This window comes from Phyllostomus hastatus, unplaced genomic scaffold (assembly GCF_019186645.2).
Source record: "Phyllostomus hastatus isolate PE091 unplaced genomic scaffold, TTU_PhHast_1.1 phas_contig_17, whole genome shotgun sequence".
NCBI lineage: Eukaryota > Metazoa > Chordata > Mammalia > Chiroptera > Phyllostomidae > Phyllostomus > Phyllostomus hastatus.
In genome coordinates this window covers 25,594,436-25,615,936 of record NW_025333664.1, presented here as the reverse complement: position 1 = coordinate 25,615,936, position 21,501 = coordinate 25,594,436, and the positions used below count along the sequence as shown (strand labels likewise).

The 21,501-nt window shown below is 40.2% G+C and overlaps 2 protein-coding genes across 2 annotated transcripts in view; one reads left to right on the top strand and one right to left on the bottom strand.

Annotated features, from left to right (window-relative positions):
• Nucleotides 1-8,530, bottom strand: part of CDS2 (CDP-diacylglycerol synthase 2) — a 49,576-nt gene extending 41,046 nt beyond the window's left edge. The window contains exon 1 of the mRNA XM_045832676.1: nucleotides 8,233-8,530. Coding sequence (XP_045688632.1) covers nucleotides 8,233-8,289 — 57 coding nt within the window. The 5' untranslated portion in view covers nucleotides 8,290-8,530. The remainder of the gene's footprint in view (nucleotides 1-8,232) is intronic.
• Nucleotides 8,531-13,654: 5,124 nt separating this feature from the next.
• Nucleotides 13,655-20,456, top strand: PCNA (proliferating cell nuclear antigen). The gene is made up of 6 exons (XM_045833704.1): nucleotides 13,655-14,063; nucleotides 16,004-16,101; nucleotides 16,239-16,306; nucleotides 17,142-17,336; nucleotides 19,854-19,977; nucleotides 20,062-20,456. The coding sequence occupies exons 1-6, from the start codon at nucleotides 13,843-13,845 to the stop codon at nucleotides 20,139-20,141; spliced, it is 786 nt and encodes a 261-aa protein (XP_045689660.1). The 5' UTR covers nucleotides 13,655-13,842; the 3' UTR covers nucleotides 20,142-20,456.
• Nucleotides 20,457-21,501: the final 1,045 nt, after the last annotated feature.

Sequence of the window (21,501 nt, the reverse complement as noted above, 5' to 3'; positions counted from 1 at the left end):
AACCCAGGCATGTGCCTTAACTGGGAATCGAACCTGCGATGCTTTGGTTCACAGCCCATGCTCAATCCACTGAGCTATACCAGCCAGGGTGTTTTCATATACTTTTAAAGATTTTATTTATTTATTTTTAGAAAGAGAGGAAGGGAGGGAGGAAGAGAGAGAATAAAACATCGATGTGTGTGGTTGCCTCTTGCACCCCACACTGGGGACCTGGCCCAAAACCCAGCCATGTGCCCTGACTGGGAATCGAACCAGTGACCCTTTGGTTTGCAGGCCTGCGCTCAATCCACTGAGCCACATCAGCCTGGGCTCATATAGCTTTTGACTTTTATAAGTTCTTTTTTTTTGCCAGCTTATCAACATATTGAAAAAGGTAGTATAGTTTTATTCAGCAAACACTGTTTAGTTATTTTTAGTGGGAGAGTTAATTAGGGTAGTCATTCCACTATACTGCTGGAAACATTAGTCCTACACTCTTCTGTAAGTTATTTAAATAAAGTGTGATCTTAAAATTGTTAAAGAGAGAAACTTTTCCTAATAAACTATTTGGTTATTTAAGGCAGCAATTTTCAAACTTCATCTCATGACACACATAAACTAATTACTAAAATTCTATGGAACACCAGAAAAGATATACTTTTTTGCTGATCTGACCAAAAAAGTTATAATTTTGATTCATTCACACTAGACAGCTATTATTGTGTTGGCTGTTGTCATTTTTTAAATCTGACAATCTAAGAGAAAAGAGGTTAGTACCTCTGACTAAATAGTCAGGTACTGCATGTTTTAAAAATTCTTGTGGCACACTGGTTGCAAACTGCTGTTCTAAGTAAAGTTTCTATAGAAAAGGCATGATAATGCCTCAGAACAACCCCATTCTAAGTCCAATTGTTCAAATGAGAAAACTGAGGCAATTTAGTGGTGGAGCCAGGTTATAAACCAAGCAGTCCAACTCCAAGTCTGTGCTGGTAACCACTAGGCCACAATGCCTAAGATCAAGAAACAAGTCAATACTCAGTATTCCTTTGTGAGGAAGGAGAAACCACACACATGCAAAAACAGACCCTCTGGTGGCTATGGTGGCTACAAATTTACTGAGGAAAGGAAATGCATAATCTGTATCAAAAGCTGAAACAATGTATATCTTTTTTTGAGTCCATAATTCTAAACATAGAACTTATCGAAGGATATCATGCATGTGCAGGAAGTTTTTCAGTTGTTTTTTATTTGTTTGTTTTTTCTTAACAAGGATATTTTCTGCAGCCTGCTTACAATGGCAAAAATAACTTAAATACCTGACTGGTTCAATAAGGTAAGGTACAGCCAAGCAGTGAAATGACATATAGCCATTAAAAATGATGCTGGATTAGAATTTTGAAAGACCTTAACACAATGTTTAGGGCATATTCTTAAAAAAAATGGGTCATGAAACAGTAGTACATACAGTACAGGAATGTGCAGTGTATATAAAAAGTATACATACCAAAACATTAACAGTAGTGATCTCTGAGTGGCAGGATTAAGGTGATTTCTTTTTGGTGCTTCTACAATGAATATCTTTTCTAATTTAAAAAAAAATCTGAAAGCGTTTACCAAGAACTTAATGAACATTAACAATCTGGGAAAATATTTCTGACAGCATGAAAAGACAAACTTATCAGATCATACATAGTAGCCACTACTGCTGCCACATGCAGCAATGTGCACGGGAGAGATATCTGAATAACAGTTGTTTCTCTGAATGATGGGACTGGATTTCACACTCATATATACACATTTCTGTGATTTCTACAATAAATACTAGCTTGATAAAGTACTGAGACAGGGAAGATCTAAAATGAATTTTGAGAAAGTAAGATTTAAATAGGTAGAGGTAGGGAGAGGGGTGACAAAGAAAGAGCACATTTGGGGCATTGGAAATAGCAGTGGCCAAGATCCTTGTCACAGGGGCACCAAAGCAAGAGGAAGGGGCTGGTTAGGAGAGGAGGTTATAAAGGACCAAGTTGAAGAGATCTGAAAAGGGGGCCACAATTCTTTTTCTTTCCTCTGTAATTCATAGGGTATTTCAGAGCTGCTAGAAAATACAAAGCACAGATGGACTAGAAGGGGCTAAAACAAATCATAAAGGGAGGGAGTTCAATTAGAAAGGTTTACAACATTGGAGGCATCAACTCCTGAGCTATGGGAAATATGCAAGAGCAACAGATAAGGCTTTAAGATAACACCTCATTAAAACCTGTGACCTGGACTGGAAGAGGGAGCAGAGACACAGGAACTAATGGATTTCAAGATACAGCAACTCTGATATCTGATTCTACTTGCAAAGGAGACAGGAGGAGGAGGGTCAATGTCTGGAATGAGAGAAGTCAGACTTGAGACAAAGTAAGTTTTACACTGACTGAGGGCATGCACCTAAGAATGTCCTGCAAACCACCAAAACCACAGGACTAGCCAGACACAGATGTAGGGCCCTGGCCAGATAGCTCAACTGGCTGGAGCATCATCAGGATGCATGAAGGTTGTGGGTTCAATCGCCAGTCAGGGCACATATAAGAATCAACCACTGAATGCATAGATAGGTGGAACAACAGATCTCTCTTGCCCTTGCTCTCTCTAGTCTATAAATAATTTTTTTTAATTTAAAAGACACAGATGTGGAGATGAGGCTCTGAGAGTCACTCACTGAGGGATCCAGGGTCAATGACAGATATCCTCACACCAGAAACGCAGGAACAGAGAGTGTTTGTTACCAGCAAGTCCCAGGGCTCAAGGACTCTTTCAAAAACAGCAGTCTTCACGGAGAAATCCAGCAAAAAGGTCAACAAATCAAAAGAACATCTGATTTTGGAAGGACAGGTCAGGTTCTTCTGCAGGGACAGCAGCTGCTCATAAGGACCACATCCTGGAACAACAAGGGGCTGGCTGCCTCTGGGGAGAACTAAGTGGGAGGGAAGGAGTCGCTCACAGTGCACCCTTTGTGTCTATCAAATTCTGAACCACATATTGCCTACTCAAAACAACATAATAAAGTTTAACTTTCCTTAAAAGGTCACTCAACTTAGTGGGCCCTATGCCATGCCCAGTGTTGCAGCAAATAGCAGGAGAACAAAGATCAGGGACTGGCAGGGTGAGCTGCCTAACCAGGACCAGCTCTGCCCTCACTGGCATGTACCACCACCCCAACCCGGCAACCCTCACGTGGCAAGGCTTGGAAGGCAAGAACTCTGCCCAGTACCAGGAACAAATTAGTATTCCTCCTACAAGACCCTGGCAAAATTAATAATGAAGTGTCAGGGTCTCTCTGTCTCCTTTCCAAACCAGAGGCAGTATGATACAGGAAAGGCTGTGCTTTCTCACCCCCAGCAGCCTCCAGCGCCAGTCAGAAAGGCCAGGGCTGTCACAGCCCACGAACAGGTTAAGAAGCTACATGCAGGAGAGCCACTCCGCATGCCCACTGGGACACTAGCAAGTTCAATACACTCCACCTATGTGAATCCTAGAAGAGATGGAAGAATGAGCAAATCAGAAATATTGATGCTCACACTTTTTAAAATGGTTTAAAGGATGATTATTTGCACTATGAAATTAGTGACAAGTTTCATTTCGAAGATTTCCCAGATACATTCAAGTTGAAGGATTTCTTCAAATCAATAGAGAAAGAATGATTATTTGAAGTCAAAATTGGCATAAAATTCTGGACATTTTCCTCATAATACTCAAGTGGCTGCTCTCAGGATGGGCTTCAAAATACATAGTCACCAGGCATCCAATTACCTGGAAAACTGGGCCTAATCAAGTGTTTCTACAAAAGGAAAAAAAGTATCTCAGAATCTCCACATTTAGTATATAAGAATTTATTTTTATATATTTGACATTAGAAAGATCTATTTTGCTGTTCTTTAATTTTCGTAGCCACATAAGGAAAACAAGTGTTATTTGGGCTTTTTTTTTCCTATGAATCCATCCAGCTTTAAAAGTCTGCAAACTAATTCTGTACTCTTGAAAGTAGCATTATGCAACATAACGAGAAAAAAATACAAAAATTAGAAAAGCTTCATACTATTAACCATTCTTTATCTAACCAACTGCGTGACATTGAGTAAGTAAACTCTCCGGGCTATGGGCTACTTCTATAATAATGACCTCTAGGATCCCTTCTAATTTTAACATCTCATGAGAGTAACTTAACATTTTTAAAAGACAAACTGTTCTAAGAAAAAAATCACAAATTTGTACAAACACAAAACATTTTAAACAAAATTAGCTTTCTAAAAAGACTAATTTTAACTAACAAATTGGGGAATAATTGAGTTTTTTAAATAAAATTAACACTGTTTGATCAATAAAATTAAGAAACTTAAGCCCCAGCCAAGTAGTTCAGTTGATTAGGGAATTGACTTGACATGCCAAGGTTGCAGGTTCAATTCCTGGTCAGGGCACATAAGAATCAGCCAATGAATGCATAAATAAGTACAACAAGCAGATCTTTCTCCCCCCTCCCAATGAAACTTAAAATGGTGGGTTATATGATAAATCAATTTTTCACTGTTTCTCCCTATGTTTAAGTCTGAGAACCACAGTTAAGATTCACTGATTTTTCAATACCACAGTATTTGTCAATGAAGAAAAAAAAAGTTTGAAACAAATAATTTCTCCTACATCTGAAGTAGTTATAGCTCTTAAAATAAGATTTAATTATTTTAGCAGTTCGCTCTTAAAAGTATATCAGAAAACCATTTCTAATTATTCATCACTATCCTAACAATATATTGTAGCTAACACTACGAAGGCAAGATGATTGAATACAGCAATGTTTCTTCTATAGCTTAAGCTTGACTGTCATTCTGAGCACTAAAAAACTCAGCAAGAAAATGAACTGAAAAGGTAGGTCACAGAAGGCCAAGCTCTGTCCATAACACTTTCCTTAAAAGGTAATAAATAGGAAAAGACTACTCCAAACATTTATAACTTAAAGACTTAATCATCTTCCAAAAGCAAAAGGTGAATATTAAAGTTTTTTTCTATAAAACTATGTTTCAACCAGAAGCAATGAATGTAATTACAATGTAACTATTCATGTCCTACCTATGTAACATGCATACTTTTAATCCACACAAGTATCCTCTGATGCACATGCTGTTTTATTACCCCATTTTAGAAATGGAAAAACAGGCTTTTATACAAGTGTAGTGATTTGCTCAAAGTTATACAGCTCTTAGAATGCAGAACCCGGGCTCAAGAGGGACCTAACTGACTCTTAAGCCCCTGCTTTAACCCACTATCTTCAGTTAAAGTTTAAACTCCTCTTTCTAAGTGATGTCACTATTCCCTCCTAATACTGGTTTCATCAACTAGAAGGGAGGCCTTGAAAAGAGTAAAGCTCTAATTTAAATAACTTTCCAGCATCTAAGCACAGCAGAAAACTCCAAACCTTCACTCTAACCTCTAAAACAAAAGTCTCCTGAAATGCCAACCCAATCATAAATTCTGAGATGTCAGTCTTTTGGCCCCTGCTTCATCTCCATTCCTAAGTTACATTGTAAAACATGGTTGAGAAGGAAGAGAATCATTCCCCAAGTTTAAATTCCCAGCTTCTTAGTTTGGCAACAATACTGTGCTTCAGGACTTGAAAATTATTAGCATGGTTCCCAGAGGAAAACATTTCCTTTATTAGCAACTAACTGGCTATGAAAATTCCATTCTATGATTCTAAATATAACAAAATACCTCTGACTTTCATAATAAACACATTCTCCAGATTACTTTGAAACTAATTGTCTGCTTATTTACAAGACAATTGTGCCACAGCAGTTAAGCAACTGTAATATTTTAAAGAATCTTTCAAATTTGCTCCAGTTCTTTTAATAAATTGACCTGATATTGTTTCCTAATTCTTCCAAGAGATAAGTTTCCATTTCATAATTTATTTCCCTAAAGAGACACTTTTTTAGTTATTCCTAATTTTCTTAGGTTCTAACAAGAATATTGACAAAGCCAAAATCATGAAAGTAGGGTTTTCAACCTACAAAACAAATCAATATTTTTTAAAACTCTACAATATACATTTACCAAAGGTAAGTAAAATATTTCACAGTTCTTAAAATGTATCTTTATTTTAAAATCCCATGCATAATTCAGAAATACAGTGATGAGGTGAGGGGCTTGTTCAGGGCTAATAGACTACTACATCAGGCTTTTAACAGAATACAGTAGCTGCTGTGTTCCAGGAAGCAACAAGCACTTAGCAGACTTCACAACCCCCAGGCATTCTGTCATTGTATAAGTGGTTTAAGTGCAGTTTTAAAAAATTAAGGCACCTTTAGCTGGACAGCTCCTCATGTCCTCCCTACCTAAAACATGGGATGAGAAAGTATTTAAGAATCAACAGGCACTTTTTCATTTTTCTTCTCTTTTTTTTTTCTTAAGAGATCTTTGTAGGGTTTTGGGAAGGGTCTGTTTTGTTTTTTACTTTATTGAATTTACTGGGGTGACCCTGGCCAGAACTGTTTCTCTGAGATGGGTCCAAGAAGTTTTGGATGGAGAGGATAAAGGCTTTGTCTCACTTTGTAATCTAGTGGGGATTTTCTGTGTGCATGGTTTTGTTCTATTTTTACCAGTAAGTATATCTAATTATTACAAGTAGTTAGCTTTTTAAAAACACAGCACGCTAGCTCTCATCCCTTATTTTTTCTCCCTCTTCTCATACAATGTCCCATTAATGATAAGTCTGACCTGTCACCCCCAAACAGGGCTTTGTAGCCTTCAGACATCTGAATACTCATCAACAGGGTGAAGACAGAGTTCTTCCAGGCCCAACCAGCGTATTTAATAGGAAGATTAGAGACTGCTAAGTAACTTGTCTTTGCAAGCAACTCTTAAGCTTGCAAAGCTTTTCTCCAAAATATATTATAAAAATCAATATAAAGAGTTCTCCTTGGATGATCCACTGTCAAAAGCAACAACAATAGAGTTGTTTAAAACCCAAAACATTCTTTCACCTAAAACATCCCTCCTGCTGTGTTTACAGCCCTTCACCAAATCGGACTTCCTTCCTTCCTGATGTTTCTCTAGTATCGCTTTCCTCTAGCTATCAAATCATACAAGCTACATAGGTGGGTGCTCTTGGCCTATGTATGCGCAACAGAGATTGATGGGAACAGCTGTTCCTCAGCTCCGGCCAAATGTTAATCAGGTGGGAACATAATGGCAGATCTTCCAATGATACAATATAAGCAAGAAATTCAGACTGTTAGAAGAAATCTTGTTTTTAAAACACATGGACCAAAGAAAACATCAGCAGGTCACCCATTAGCAACCCCTAAGTTAACCAGTCTCTTTCATTCTGACGCAGGCTCTCAGTCCATTCTACACAACACTCCAAATCAATTTACCAACTACAGTCCCCCTAAACACTGCTAACTCGAGGCTCGAAATACTACCATGAAGTTCCCACCCTCATGCTGTCATTCAACATCCACAGTATCATAACCACTCTCCCTCCACCCTTCACAACTCCCCTACACAAACCTTACACTTCAACGAAGTTTACTCCCGTTATCATTGACCCCCCCAACCAGCATCCCCTCCAAGATGGCCTCTTTTTTATCCTCCTCCTCTACCCCTTCAATGCCCACACTTAAAGCAGAAAACAAGCCCATCTACTTAGAGTATACTTTCCAATACCTGCGGACTACGTGAGTCAAGAGACCTTTCTGCTTAGAGCCAACGGATTTCATTTTCAAGGAGCGATTAAAATCTACGAGACAAACCCCAAGGCCATGTCTTGATACACCCCGCCAAAAAATTTAGAGGGGTGCGGAGGCCCTAAGTCGGGCACAGAAGAGTCGAATCCCCTGCCTGAGAAGATTCTGCGGGGTCGCGACGTATTCACATCTAGAAAGGCCTCAGGAGGTAGGGAACTAGAGGGTGACCCTTAACCAGCCCTGCGAGACAGGTAGCGGTGCGCATCCCCACGCGCTCCTTCCTGCGCCGCCGAGATACCACTCCCCAATCGGACCTCAGAGCCCTGTCCCCGGGAACCCCGACTTGCTGACCCCTGACAAGCACTCCGCGGAGGTACCGCAGGCAAGGACCCTCGCGCTGTCCAGGCCCGGTGCCGCCGTCGGCTGCTACAAAGGGTCAAAGAGCTAGACGACCCCTTCGCGCGTGCCCCACGCAGACCTCTGGGAGGCGCCGCTGCCCTGTCTGCGGCCACCCGCAGACCGCCTCTACCTTGTCCTCCGGCGGTGCGTCCGGCTCGCGGACCCCCCTAAGCCTCAGTTCGTTCATGCTGGAGACTCCCGGGCAACGTTGCCGCGGGCGAACAGCGGAGCCGCCGGAGCAGGCAGCTCAGCGCGGGCGCGCGAGGACTCCGCTCGGCCAGCCCCGCCCAGCCAGAGCAGAGCACAGCTCCGCGGCAGCTCGCAGGCCCGACAGCGACCCAGCCGCCAGCCCCGGACCTTGGCCCCGCCCAGCGTCACCACCGCCCTTTCACCGGGGCGGAGTTCGGTGAGCTTCCTACAGCCCCGGCCCGCTCACTCCCTCTCTCGGCAGGTCCTGGGAGCGAGCGCGCACGCGCACCGCCGCCAGGAGACCCACCAATGGCACGAATGCGCAAGGAAGGCGGGGCAGGGAGGGCGGGGCGGAGTAAACAGGCCAGCTAGGGACCGCAACGTAAGGGGGCGGGAAAAGGCGTGCGTTTCTGAGACAAACTAGCCAATGAGAACTCCGACTATAGCGCGGATGGCCTACAATGACAGACACCCTGGGACCTTTGTAACTGACACAGCATAAGTAGTTGTGGAATAGATTTAAATTTTCTCCTAAAGGAAATGATTTCACCAACTTCTCGTAATCAGAAAGTGCCCACTAAGAATTAGAACACATCTGTTTCTTACCGAAGCCTACACTAACTTATGTTTCTCAAGCATCACTGTCAACTGTTCTTATTCGCTGTCTTGTAAATAATGTAAAGCAAGTATAAAATGAGATTCCTTCCCTTAAGCCCACTGAAACTTAACAAGGGAAGAAACTTGCACACATACAAGCTGAAGTTTCATATAGGCAATTTTACCTGAACTGTGGGTTTTGGGAGGAAATAGAATTCTGAGAAGGGCATTATATTTTCTTCATTTCTATAAGAGTATATTTCCAAGTTCCTGTAACAGTGTTCCACAGTAAGAATAAAATAGGTGTAGAGGAACACTGAACTTAGAGTATGTTTTGTGTTGTGTTAACAAAATTGCACAAATACTTGTTTGCAGTTTTTGGAGAAACAGATCACTCCCTGCAGGCCAAAATGTATTTACAGAAAGCTTTGCTTTGTATGGTTTATCTTGTTTTTTGTTTTAATGTTATTTGTAAACGTAAATACCATGCTGATGTTAATTTTAAAAATTTTAATCTGTTGATGACTATGTGATTACCATTTCAACTGTTCCATGGTCACTTCTTGGTCTAAACACCAGGCATTCGGGTGAATTAAACAAGGTTTATTGTCTACAGAACCTAGCTCTGACTAGGTAGCTCCAAGTAACTCAATTGGTTAGAGCAAGGTTGCAGAGCCCAGTCAAGGCTCATACAAGAATCAACCAATGAATGCATAAAAAGTGAAACAATAAATTGATGTTTCTCTCTTTTCTCTCTTCTCTCTCTCTAAAATCAATAAATGAAATTCTACTAATAATAACTTTTTTAAAAGGCCCTAGTCAAGTGGCTCAATTGGTTGGAGTACTGTCCCAAACACCAAAAGTTTGCAGGTTCAATTCCTGGTCAGGGCACATACCTAGGTTGCAGGTTTGATCCCCAGTCAGGGTGCATACTGGAGGCCACCAATCAATGTTTCTCTCTCTCTCTCCACCCCCTTCTTTCCTCCCTCCTTCCCTTCCTCTCTCTCTTAAACCAATATTTTTTTTTTAAATCCCAGGGAGAGGATTAAAAACAACCTAGAAGGACATGAACACAGAGAGCAACAGAAGATCATCCTCACTGTTAGAGTACATAGTTGTGCAAGGTCATACCTGAGTGAGTATCACATCAGTCCTTTCAAACCCAGCCTAATACAAAGGAAGTTGGAGAACCAGTTCATGAAGATCAGAGTTTCAGGATACACAGTATGATGCTGTTTATGTGTTGATTCATTGATTCTTGTATGTGCCCTGACCAGGGATCGAACTCACAACCTTGACATATGGGATGACACTCTAACCAACTTTATACCAATCCCTGGTATAAAGAACTCATACAACTCAATAGCAAAAAAAAAAAGAAAGAAAGAAAGAAAGAAAATCCAATAAAAAAATGGGCATAAGATCAAAATAGACATTTTTCCAAAGAAATACAATTGGCCAACAGGCACATGAAAAGATGCTCAATGTCATTATTCAGCAGAGAAATACAAATCAAAGCCAAAATGTGATATTACCTCACTCCTGTTAGAGTAGCTGTTATCAAAAAGACAAGAAATAAGTGTCAGGGAGGATGTGGAGAAAAGGGAGCCCTTGTGCACTGTTGGTGAGAATGTAAATTAGTGTGGCCACTATGAGAAACAGTATGGAAGTTCCTGAAAAAAGTTAAAAATAGAACTATCAAATGATTTAGCAATTCTACTTCTGGGTATTTACCCAAAGAAAACAAAAACATTAACTCAAAATGATATATGAACCCCTCTTTTCACTGCAGCATTATTTACAACAGCCAAGATATAGGAACAACCTGTGTCCATTAACAGATGATTGGATAAAGATGTAGTACACAAGTACAATGGAATATTATTCAGCCCTAAAAATCTGTGACAACCCTAGCTGGTATGGCTCAGTGGTTTGAGTGCTGGGCCTGTGAACTGAAAGGTCACCAGTTTGATTCCAATCAGGGCACATGCCGGGGTTGCAGGCCAGGTCTCAGCTGGGGGCATGTGAGAGACGACTGACTGATGTTTTCCTTGCACATCAATGTTCCTCTTCCTCTTCCTCTCTTTCTCCCTCCCTTCCCTTCTCTCTAAAAATAAATAAATCGAATCTTCAAAAATTTGAGACAACATGGATGGACCTCAAACACAGAAAGACAAACACTGCATGATATCTCTTATATGTGGAATCAAACACACACAAAAAACAAGGTCATAGATACAAGAGAACAGATTGATGGTTGCCAGAGGCAGTGGGGAAGAGAGGTGGGGGATGGAAATTGGTGTGTACTATTTCATTGTTTTTTATTTAAATAAATTGAATTAAATTTTTTAAATAAAAAAACAATTACAAATGGGTGACAGAGACTTGGAAGAAATTTGAGACAATAGAGTAGCACCGTTGCATGAGTAGAATGCTGCATTATCAGTATCCTTGACAAGAGAGAATGAAATGATACAGAAAAACAACAGTATCATCAACTGAGTGGAAAATTAAATATAGAGAAATATTAGGAATGCCTTTGCTAGTTAATTTTGTTTATATATAGTTTTAAATATAGATTGTCTTTATTCTTACATTTTTAATCTTTTTATCCTCACCCGAGGACATGCTTATTGATTTTAGAGAGAAAAGAAGGAAGGGAGAAAGAGAGGGAAACATTGACATGAGAAACATGGTTGCCTCTCATATGTGCCCTGACCAGGGACCAAACCCACAATGCAGGCACACGCGCCCAGCAGGGAATCAAAACGGCAGCCTTTCAGTTTATGGCATAACAGTTCAATTAACCATGCCACACCACTGTTTATGCATTTCAATGTATGTACAGGAGTAGTATATGATATATTTTTTAAGATTTTATTTATTTATTTATTTATTTATAGAGAAAGGAGAAGAGAGCGAGATGTTATATGATATAACATCACTGTATGGTTGCCTTTCACGCACCCCCTTACTTGTGGGGGCGTGATTGTGTGGACCTGGCCCACAATCCAGGCATGTGCCCTTGACTGGGAATGGAACCTGTGACCCTTTGATTCACAGGCCGGCACTCAACCCACTGAGCCACACCAGCCAGGGCTGTATATTTTTTTTAATTTGACATTTTTTTCTTTAATGTGCTAAATAAAATAATAGCACATTTTACAACTGAAAGTATCACTCTTAAGTTCAGTGAAATATATGTATCTAATAGAAATGTGAGAGGGAAAGAATAGAGTAGGGAAAAGGCAATATTTGAAACCGTAAGGGTTGAGAATATTCTAGACTTGATGAAATGCATGAATCTGCTGATTCAGGAACACAAAATTCCCTGAACATGATAAATAAAGCTAAATCCACACCTCGATACATAGAAAAACTAAAGAATTCTATAGTCCAAGATAGGATATCAAATGCAACTAAATGGAAATGCTGTGGTGAATACAAAAGAGAAATAACAAAGCCAGGGGAAGAATATATACTATGAAAATGATTACTATGTAAAGTGCTCCTTTTAAACAATAAGAAAAAGAAGTTTAATGGAAAAATACAAACATGCAATGGTCAAGAAATGTGAGAAATGTACAATCAGTAACACTTTCAATATGCAAATTGAATTTTCACACAAATTTAAAAGCACTGATTTAAAACTGAGATTGCTAATATCAATAGTTAGAAAAATCAGAGGAAATGATCATGTTCATAGTCTTAGCTGGAATGTAAATTGCAATCTTTTAGAGCTCAATTGAGTAGCGTTAATCAAATATTTAATGTGTATGCTCTTCCACCCAGCAATGCTAGTTCAAGGAGTTGATCTCACAAAAATCACTTAAGTACCCAAAGGTGTTTGCAATTACATGAAATTGGTAAATTATGTTACAAATGTAAGATACAGGTATATCTCATGTATTGCGCTTCGATTTACTGGGCTCCAAAGGTGTAGTGATTTTTATAAATTGAAGGCAAGACCCTCCGTCTGCTAGCAAAAAGACCACGACTCTCTTTACCACCTGTCTACCTTTATTGCGGTGGTCTGGAAAGAACCGCACTATCTTCGAAGTACGCCTGTTACGCCTTCTTTTTAAAATAGTTTTTAAAAAGTACTCACATAGGAAATGCGTACATGGCATAAAATAAATATATTTTATTAAGTACACTGCATAAGTGTTTGCGATATGAACTCATATTTCTCTTCAAAAAATGTATTTGCATAGAAAAAAGCTTATAATGCTGTACACAGAAATGATTGATAGGAGCTTGGCATGTGGGGGGCGCGTGTTAAGAGACAATGGTGGGAGTTAATTTTGTTGTATAACTGTACACCTCTTTATCTTTTGACTTTTAGGAACGTGTCACTTCTACAACAAAAATAAAGTGTGCACTTAAAGCAGTTCTCTTCAGGCTACAAGGTGGCTTTCCCTCCCGATAGTCTTGATTTGCGTTTTACTTTTACTCTCGGGGCTGGCAACTTTCTATCCTCGAAGCGGGAGGCTGAGGAGGTACCACGAACCTGGAGCTCAGAGACGCCAGGCCTGGGGCTCACTAACGCTCCAACTTGTTCAGCGTTCAGACTGGGTAAGTGACGAAAAGGGTAGGAGTTCCGCCAGAAGCCGTTCCGCCCGCCCCCGGAAGGCCCAGCGTTTCCTGTCTCGCTCGGGGTCCCTCATAATCCAATGGGTGTTAGCGGGGGGCGGGCCTAGCGGGTATAAAGCATAGGATTGGGCCTGGCTCTCTACCCAGGTATAGGCGGGGCAGCGTGGTGACGTCAGGTCACGGGGCGTAGGGACGGAGAGGTTGGGCTCGCAGACTCGGCGGTATTGCACGGTTGCCGGCTGGACGCTGTGGTGTTCTTTCTTTAGCTCAGGCGCTGCCTGCTCGCTCTCGTTCTGTGAAGCGCAAGCCAGCTATACCTCCTTCCCTTCATTTGTAGCCGCGTCGTTGCCACTCCGCCACCATGTTCGAAGCGCGCCTGGTCCAGGGCTCCATCCTGAAAAAGGTGCTGGAGGCGCTTAAAGATCTCATCAATGAGGCCTGCTGGGATATCAGCTCGAGCGGCGTCAATCTGCAGAGCATGGACTCGTCCCACGTGTCTTTAGTGCAGCTCACCCTGCGCTCCGAGGGATTCGACACATACCGCTGCGACCGCAACCTGGCTATGGGTGTGAACCTCACCAGGTTAGCCCGGGGGACGGTGGGGAACCAGGCCCCGGTCCGCTCACTCTTTCCCGGCCCCTGGCGGGAGCTCTTCCGAGGCGGGACCTCATTGGCTGGTGTGGGTCACCGCGCCTTTTCGTTGGCCTGCTGTGCCGGGGGGCGGGACTTAGCGGAGCGCGCGCTTCCAAAAGCCCGCGCTAGCTGTGGCGCGAACCTACTTTTTCCGCGCCAAAGTCACAAAGTGGGGGGCGGGGTGGCGGGAAAATGACTGGCTTCGCCGGGCTACTAGGAAAACAGAGCTCTCTTGGTCATTAGATGCCGGCAGCCTTGGATGAGAAACCTTGGTCATGGATGACTTTAACCACTTTACGGTGTTCCCTACTCTCTTAGGGTCAATAGGTTGCTTCCGGCCTTTTTTTTTTAAACGGTGGAAGTTTATTACTGAACAGTAAGTACACCTAGGCTTTCATTGTCCTTGTTACTGTGAACACCCAGGCAGTGAAAACTGTTATGTTAACACATACATAGACACACCCCGAACATACAAAAATACTATTATTTCAAACTGATAAAAATAGGGCAGTTCAGTTATCTCCATGCTATGACTTTACACTAGACAAATGACAAGTTAAACGACATTTTTTTAATATTCCAGAAATATACCAAAATATATATCTAAGCTTTGGAATCACCGAGGCTAGACTAATGCGAGTGCTGGGTAATTGTACTTAACACGCGAGTCTAAGGTTCTGCAGGACAGAAGTCATCTTTGGTATTTGCATCAGACAAACGTTATTTATTAACATTTGGGTTTTGCTTTGGGATAGAGCTTGTATGACCCTAGAACCAACCCCCCCCCCCCAATCAACCAAGAGTAAAAAGGTCTGTGTAAAAAGCCCCTTCACTTGCACCCCCCGCCCCCCGGGGAAAAGCCGAGGGCATCTACCTAGCACAGTGCAGGTAGTGACGACGATGCATAGTTGCACAGTGCAGAGGGGACCAGCTACGCGGGGAGATGACAGCTCAGCGGTCGACTGCACGCTTCTCACACCCGGGGTGGCCGCCTCCGACCGTCCCGGGAAGGGACAGGGACAGAAGGCTCCGCGGCCCTGGGCGCACGCCTGGCCAGCACCCAGAGATTAGCACCCGGTGGAGTGGCCAGGCCTGTGTCAGAGTCTCCAGCCCACCCCTCAACTCTGTGGAGCCCTGGGGCCGCTTCGCCCGCCCAGCCCGGCCGTGGCGGTTGTGGTTGGATGGCCACGCGGTGGCTTTGCCTGCTGAAATGCCAGTCTGGTCCACGGCGGGTCACCAGTCAATCGGCTTCCAGCCTTTTATTGCAAAGTTGCAGTGAGCACTTTTTTGGACTTGAGGGAATACTTCGGGGCAGTGGCTTTCAACTTTTTGACCACTATCTAGTACATATGCGTGTTTAAGTTTTTAAAAACTTACGGAAAATAGTAACCCATACTACATGCATTGTCTTCTAACAGATGTAATAGTTTTTAATGGTCGTCGCGGCCTAATAATTTCCTTAATCACTAAAGGGATTTTCAGTTCAGAAAATGATGCTCTTTGTTATCCTGATGGCCAAGGTTGCAGGTTCTATCTCCAGTCAGGGCACATACGAGAAACAACTAATGAATGCATAAATGAGTGGAACAACAAATTGGTCTCTCTCACAAATCAATTTTAAACATTTAAAGGGAAATGCTGTTCTTTACCTTCAGGAGTGGAATTGGTGGTGGTAGGGTATGAGGTTTTTGGTTTAAGTACTTAATGCCAGATTGCTTTCCAAAATGGCTGGACCGGTTTACACATCCCCCTGTAGCAGGTTTACCTACTTGCCAATTCATCAGGCAGCCTAATGGCTAAAAGTGGTAACTCCTTGTTTTAATTGCTTAGAAATCTAACAGTCTTCAGAAGATAGTGTTGATTTTTAAACCCTGTGTCTTATTTTCTAGCATGTCCAAAATACTAAAATGTGCTGGCAATGAAGACATCATTACCCTAAGGGCTGAAGATAACGCGGACACATTGGCACTAGTATTCGAAGCCCCAAGTAGGTTATAATCTACTGAGTTATGCTGCAGAAAATTAAAATTTCAGCATCAGTAATGTTTGTGATGCTTATAAAATTTACTTCATAGTTGTAAGTTTACATGCTTTTATTCAACAATATTTGCTTTCTTTTGGTAGATCAAGAAAAGGTTTCAGACTATGAAATGAAGTTAATGGATTTAGATGTTGAACAACTTGGAATACCAGTGAGTATCAGCTTCTGACTGAGTGTACTGTACATGATGGTTATCTAAAATATGTTAGACTACTCTAAAAAATTGGATCATTCATTAGTTGACTTTATTGTTGTGAAGTGCATGTTTACATTTGGACATCTTTTTATTATTCCTAGAATTCCTGTTTGTTTTTTAGTAGATTGTAGAGCTATGGTGGCAGAAATTTATTAGATTAAGTTTATCAGCATTAAAGGAGAGAGGTAATGTTGTGATGTTTAAAATGCCTAATATATTTTATTTTGGAAAGCAGGTAGGCCTTTGTGCCCATTAGAGTTCCTATACCATACTCTAATGTCCTCTGGATTTAGCCCTGGAGGTTGATTTGCAGAGGCTCTAGTTTCCTAAATATTACTGTTCAAGGTTTAAATTTGTTTCCTTGGTGTGATTATTCTTACAACATACTTGTTTTAGATCTGCATTTATTATTTTGAATGGTTGGAGTATAAGTCACACAATAGTGATATCTCGGCATAATAAAAAAAAATCTTAGAATTCTGAGTTCTGATGTAGATGCTGATTTCTTCAGAAAGTGAGGGCATCATCCTGGTTGGTGTGGCTCATTGGATTGAGTGCTGGCCTGCAAACCAAAGGGTTGCCAGTTCGATTCTCAGGGCATATGCCTGGGTTATAGGTGAGGTCCCCCAGTAGGGGGGGCATACAAGAGGCAACTGCACATTGATATTTCTCTCCCTCTCTTTCTCTCTCCCTTCCCCTCTGTCTAAAAATAAATCTTACAAAAAGGTGAGGGTACCTACCAAATCTTTCATTTTCAGCAACTGATCTTTTTAAGTTTTTTGTTTCTTAGGAACAAGAGTATAGCTGTGTAGTAAAGATGCCTTCTGGCGAATTTGCACGTATATGCCGAGATCTCAGTCATATTGGAGATGCTGTTGTAATTTCCTGTGCGAAAGACGGAGTGAAGTTTTCTGCAAGTGGGGAACTTGGAAATGGAAATATCAAGTTGTCACAAACAAGTAATGTCGATAAAGAAGAGGAAGCTGTAAGTAATTTTAAAGTAAACAAACTACTTTGAAGAGAATTGTAATACTGCTTAAATAATGGGTTGTGTGTTAGTCTGTTTGGGCTATTATAACAAAATACCATAAACTGGTGGCTTATGAGCAATGGAAATTTCTTTGTTTCATAAGGGCATAATACTATTCGTGAAGGCCCCACCTCTGAATACCATCATATTGGGGATTCAATTTTAATATGAATGGAAAGGAAAACAAAATATTCCGTCTATAGCAAGATAATTGCTAAAAATTACAGGAAACTAAGGAAAAAATAGACAATTGCATTGTTAAAATTTGTGAGCAGAGGGTGCAAGTTCAGTGCTTCCTTTATAAATCACAGAATAGTGTGTTTGTATCAAACCTACACACATACTCAAGGATTGGATTGGGAAGCTAGGTGTCTACCTTTAGCTTTCTGGAGGTGTTTATTCTGCTTGTAACAAATAACTGTTGAGCATAGGACACCTCAACAGGAGGATCTAGTTAGGGGTAAAAATCTAGCTGTCATGAGCTCTGGTATAATCTACATTTAACCAAAAAATAATACCCTTAATTCCTAAATATCGTTAAATTAAGGTTTTCTGATAATCAAGGCAGGTTGTTTTTTGTTTTGTTTAGATTCTTAGAATATTTTTAAACTACTATTTGGTAATTGTACTAAAAAATAACTTTACTTCCTAGCCTATGAACAATCAGTTGACTATAAAAACTAGAACTAAAGCACCTAATAACCTCATAGGATTATTAGGATTAAATATGATAACATTCAAAGTGCTTAATACAGTATCTGGCATATTTAAGCTTATAGTAATTAGATATTATTTTCTTGTCCCTTGCTTGAGTAATCAACCGACAGTTTAAATGAAGGTAAACTCAATTTTTTTATATATTCAATGCCCAACAGTACAGCTGACAATATGTAAGAAAAGGTTTGTTTTTTACTACTAATTTATTTCACTTATTCAATGTAAAATACTGCCACACTAAATGAACATGTTCTATACACGACCTAAATAGGCTCATAACCGTAATTCTAATGCACAGCATGGTAATGTACATTCATATATTCTCTCTGCAGTGTGAATTTAATATGTTATGGATTCTTCGATATTAGCAGAAAGATTCTGTGGATGTTTCAAATAAAGACTTTTTAAAAATGATACTAATAACAAAAGCTGAGGGGCTAATGCCAACTTTTATATGCCTCCTAAATTACATTTCACTCCCCATGCAACTTCAATTTTTTAAAAACCTCTTAACATTAGTTCAATATATACGTGTGTGTGTGTGTGTGTGTGTGTGTGTGTGTGTGTAAAGTTGATTTTGGCAGGGGGAGGTGGGGGACAGAAACTGATTTGTTGTTCCACTTATTCATTGGTTGATTCTTGAGTGTGCCCTGATCTGGGATCAAACCTGCAATGTTGGCATATTGGGGCAACACTCTTAAGTCAGGGGTGTCAAACTCATTTTCACCGGGGGCCACATCAGCCTCGAGGTTGCCTTCAAAGGGCTAAAATAATTTTAGGACTGTATAAATGCAACTACTCCTTAACTGTTAAGGAGTTGAAATTACATTCGGCCCTTTGAAGGCAACCTCGAGGCTGATGTGGCCCCCAGTGAAAATGGGTTTGAAGCCTCTGTTCTAAGTGAACTTCCTGATCAGGGTCATCCATGAATATTTTAATAATAGTCAAAGTATAAACATTAAAATTTACCACATCTAAGAAAACTATTCAATATTAAGGAATTTTTTAGTGTTCCTATTTCCTTGGTCATGTCAGAACTGCTTGAATCGGAATTTTAAGAATGTTCATACATTGCATTGCAGTTGGTTGATATAACCCTTAAATTTCTGTCAGTCAATTGGTTCTCTTCAGTTTGTTTTGGCCTCTCCATTACAATTTCACTTTTTGAAGAAACTAGGTCATTTATCATTGAGTTTCCCACAGTCTGGGCTTTGCCGGTTGTATTGCTTATATCAGTTTGTTCCTATGCCTTGTATTTCCTATATGCTAATAGCTATAGCTCTTTAGTCTTGGTGATAATCAGGTCCTTTGTTTTGGTGGTGGGAGAGCAAGAATACATAATACATGGTAGTGTGTATTCCTAGTAGGAGTCATGAGGTATCTGAATGAATACCTTGTCATTTAAGCACCCATAATAGTCATGTCTAGATTCATTAAGTCATTGGGTTTTGCATAGTTGTAAAATATTTATATATATATATATTTCATTCTTCCTTTATTAGCTGGTTTACATATTAGAAACATTTCATAAAGAGAAGCTCTTATCACATAATTTGGTTACCTGAGATTTCATTCATATACAGAAAGGCAGGCTGAATACTTGGTTCTTTTGCTCTATCAACCTGTTTTCAAAATTAGTCTCATAGCACCCTCCACAGTAATCAGTAAAGGGTTTTTTAAAAATGTATGTTGTAAACTAACAGGTTGTAACTTGATGTTTTTTCAGTATGATGAATCTTTTGTTTTCTCCCTTAGGTTAGCATAGAGATGAATGAGCCAGTTCAGCTAACTTTTGCACTGAGGTATCTGAACTTCTTTACAAAAGCTACTCCACTCTCTCCTACAGTAACACTCAGTATGTCTGCAGATGTGCCCCTTGGTAAGATAATAAATTTGTTGTGTTATTTTTTGTAGGTAATGTATGTAGTATGTCTCAATAATTAACTGTGTTCTTGTCTTCCAGTTGTAGAGTATAAAATTGCTGATATGGGACATTTAAAATACTACTTGGCTCCCAAGATTGAGGATGAAGAAGGATCTTAGGCGATTCCAAAGTCTAAGAAAATAAAACTAAGCCCTTCAAGAACTGCTTCTGAGATTCCAACATGCCCTTAAAGTTTTTTCTATCACCAAATTTGTACCTGAGTACATATGTAGATAATGTTCTCTGTAAATAACCTGTTTTCTTCATTCTCTCTACAATTTAAAGGATAGTCTCAAGTCAGATCTGATCTTAACCTAGAACTACTGCTGTATCGAGAAATACTCTTTAGGATTTTTATAAGAAAGGGTTTTAACTATTAGTACAGTTTTCAGAATTGTATTTTCAATTTAAATAAAAGTTATTTGAATTTCAAACATCAGAGGATAGTGCCTTCATTTGAACCAAGTCACAAGTATTCTAGCAAATTCACAGCTAATGCTATCCTGTATAAATGTGTTTGGGTTTTGTTTTTCAGTCTAGAGCAGCCAGGTATAAATACATTAGAGCCATAGAAAGTACTTCAAATGCAGTGGGTGATAAGATATTTTGGAGGGTTCATTTGCCAAACTTATTTTTGTATTCTTTAGGTTAAGAAATGAATGGCAATACAGCAAATTCTATATATTTCATTATTTTGTTGTTAGGAAAAATCATCTCAAAAGATTTTATGAGACTAGCATTGTTACAGGGCAGAGTTTCTTTGCCCTAGGGATCCTTTTACAAGAATCTTTGAAGTTTTACTAGATCTGTGATAGAGTCCGAGGAATATGTTTGTGCAAAAAATAAATTTATTTGGTATAAATAGCCTTATTTGGGACTTAATTCCTTAAAAGGTGAAGATTTAAATCTCATGAATGGTGGAATCAACCAGGAAAGTGAAAAGGCCCAGCAGTTGTGAAATAAAGGCTGTTTAAACATTCCTAGCAGTTGTGCTACAAAGTTCCAAATTGGCATTTTACACACTGAGAATTGCTTTATTACAGTTCGTTTTCCTATTCTATTTTGTTTGGTGGATTAAACGACTAGTTTCTTTGTTGTACCTGGACTGAGTTCTAGTTACTGTATTAGAAGTCACTGTATCCAGTGGGTCATTTAACCTGTGTGCCTGGGAGGAAGAAGGTTTGCAGCAAAGGGGCCTGATGGAATTTTGGGGGTAATGAAAATATTTTATCTAGACTGGTGATGGTTTCAAGGCGGCATTTGTTAAACCTCGTCCAATTGTACTTTATTGTATGTAAGTTATGCCTTAATAAATCTTACATTTAAAAAAGCTTCACGTGCCCTGGTCAGGTAGCTCAGGTGGACCGTGTGCAGACGCATGCCAAGATGTGGGTTCAGAGGGGTACCATTCGGGAGGGAACCGACTACTGCATGGGTGGGTGGGGCGATGGGTCGCAGTTGCCCTTTCAAGGTGATTTT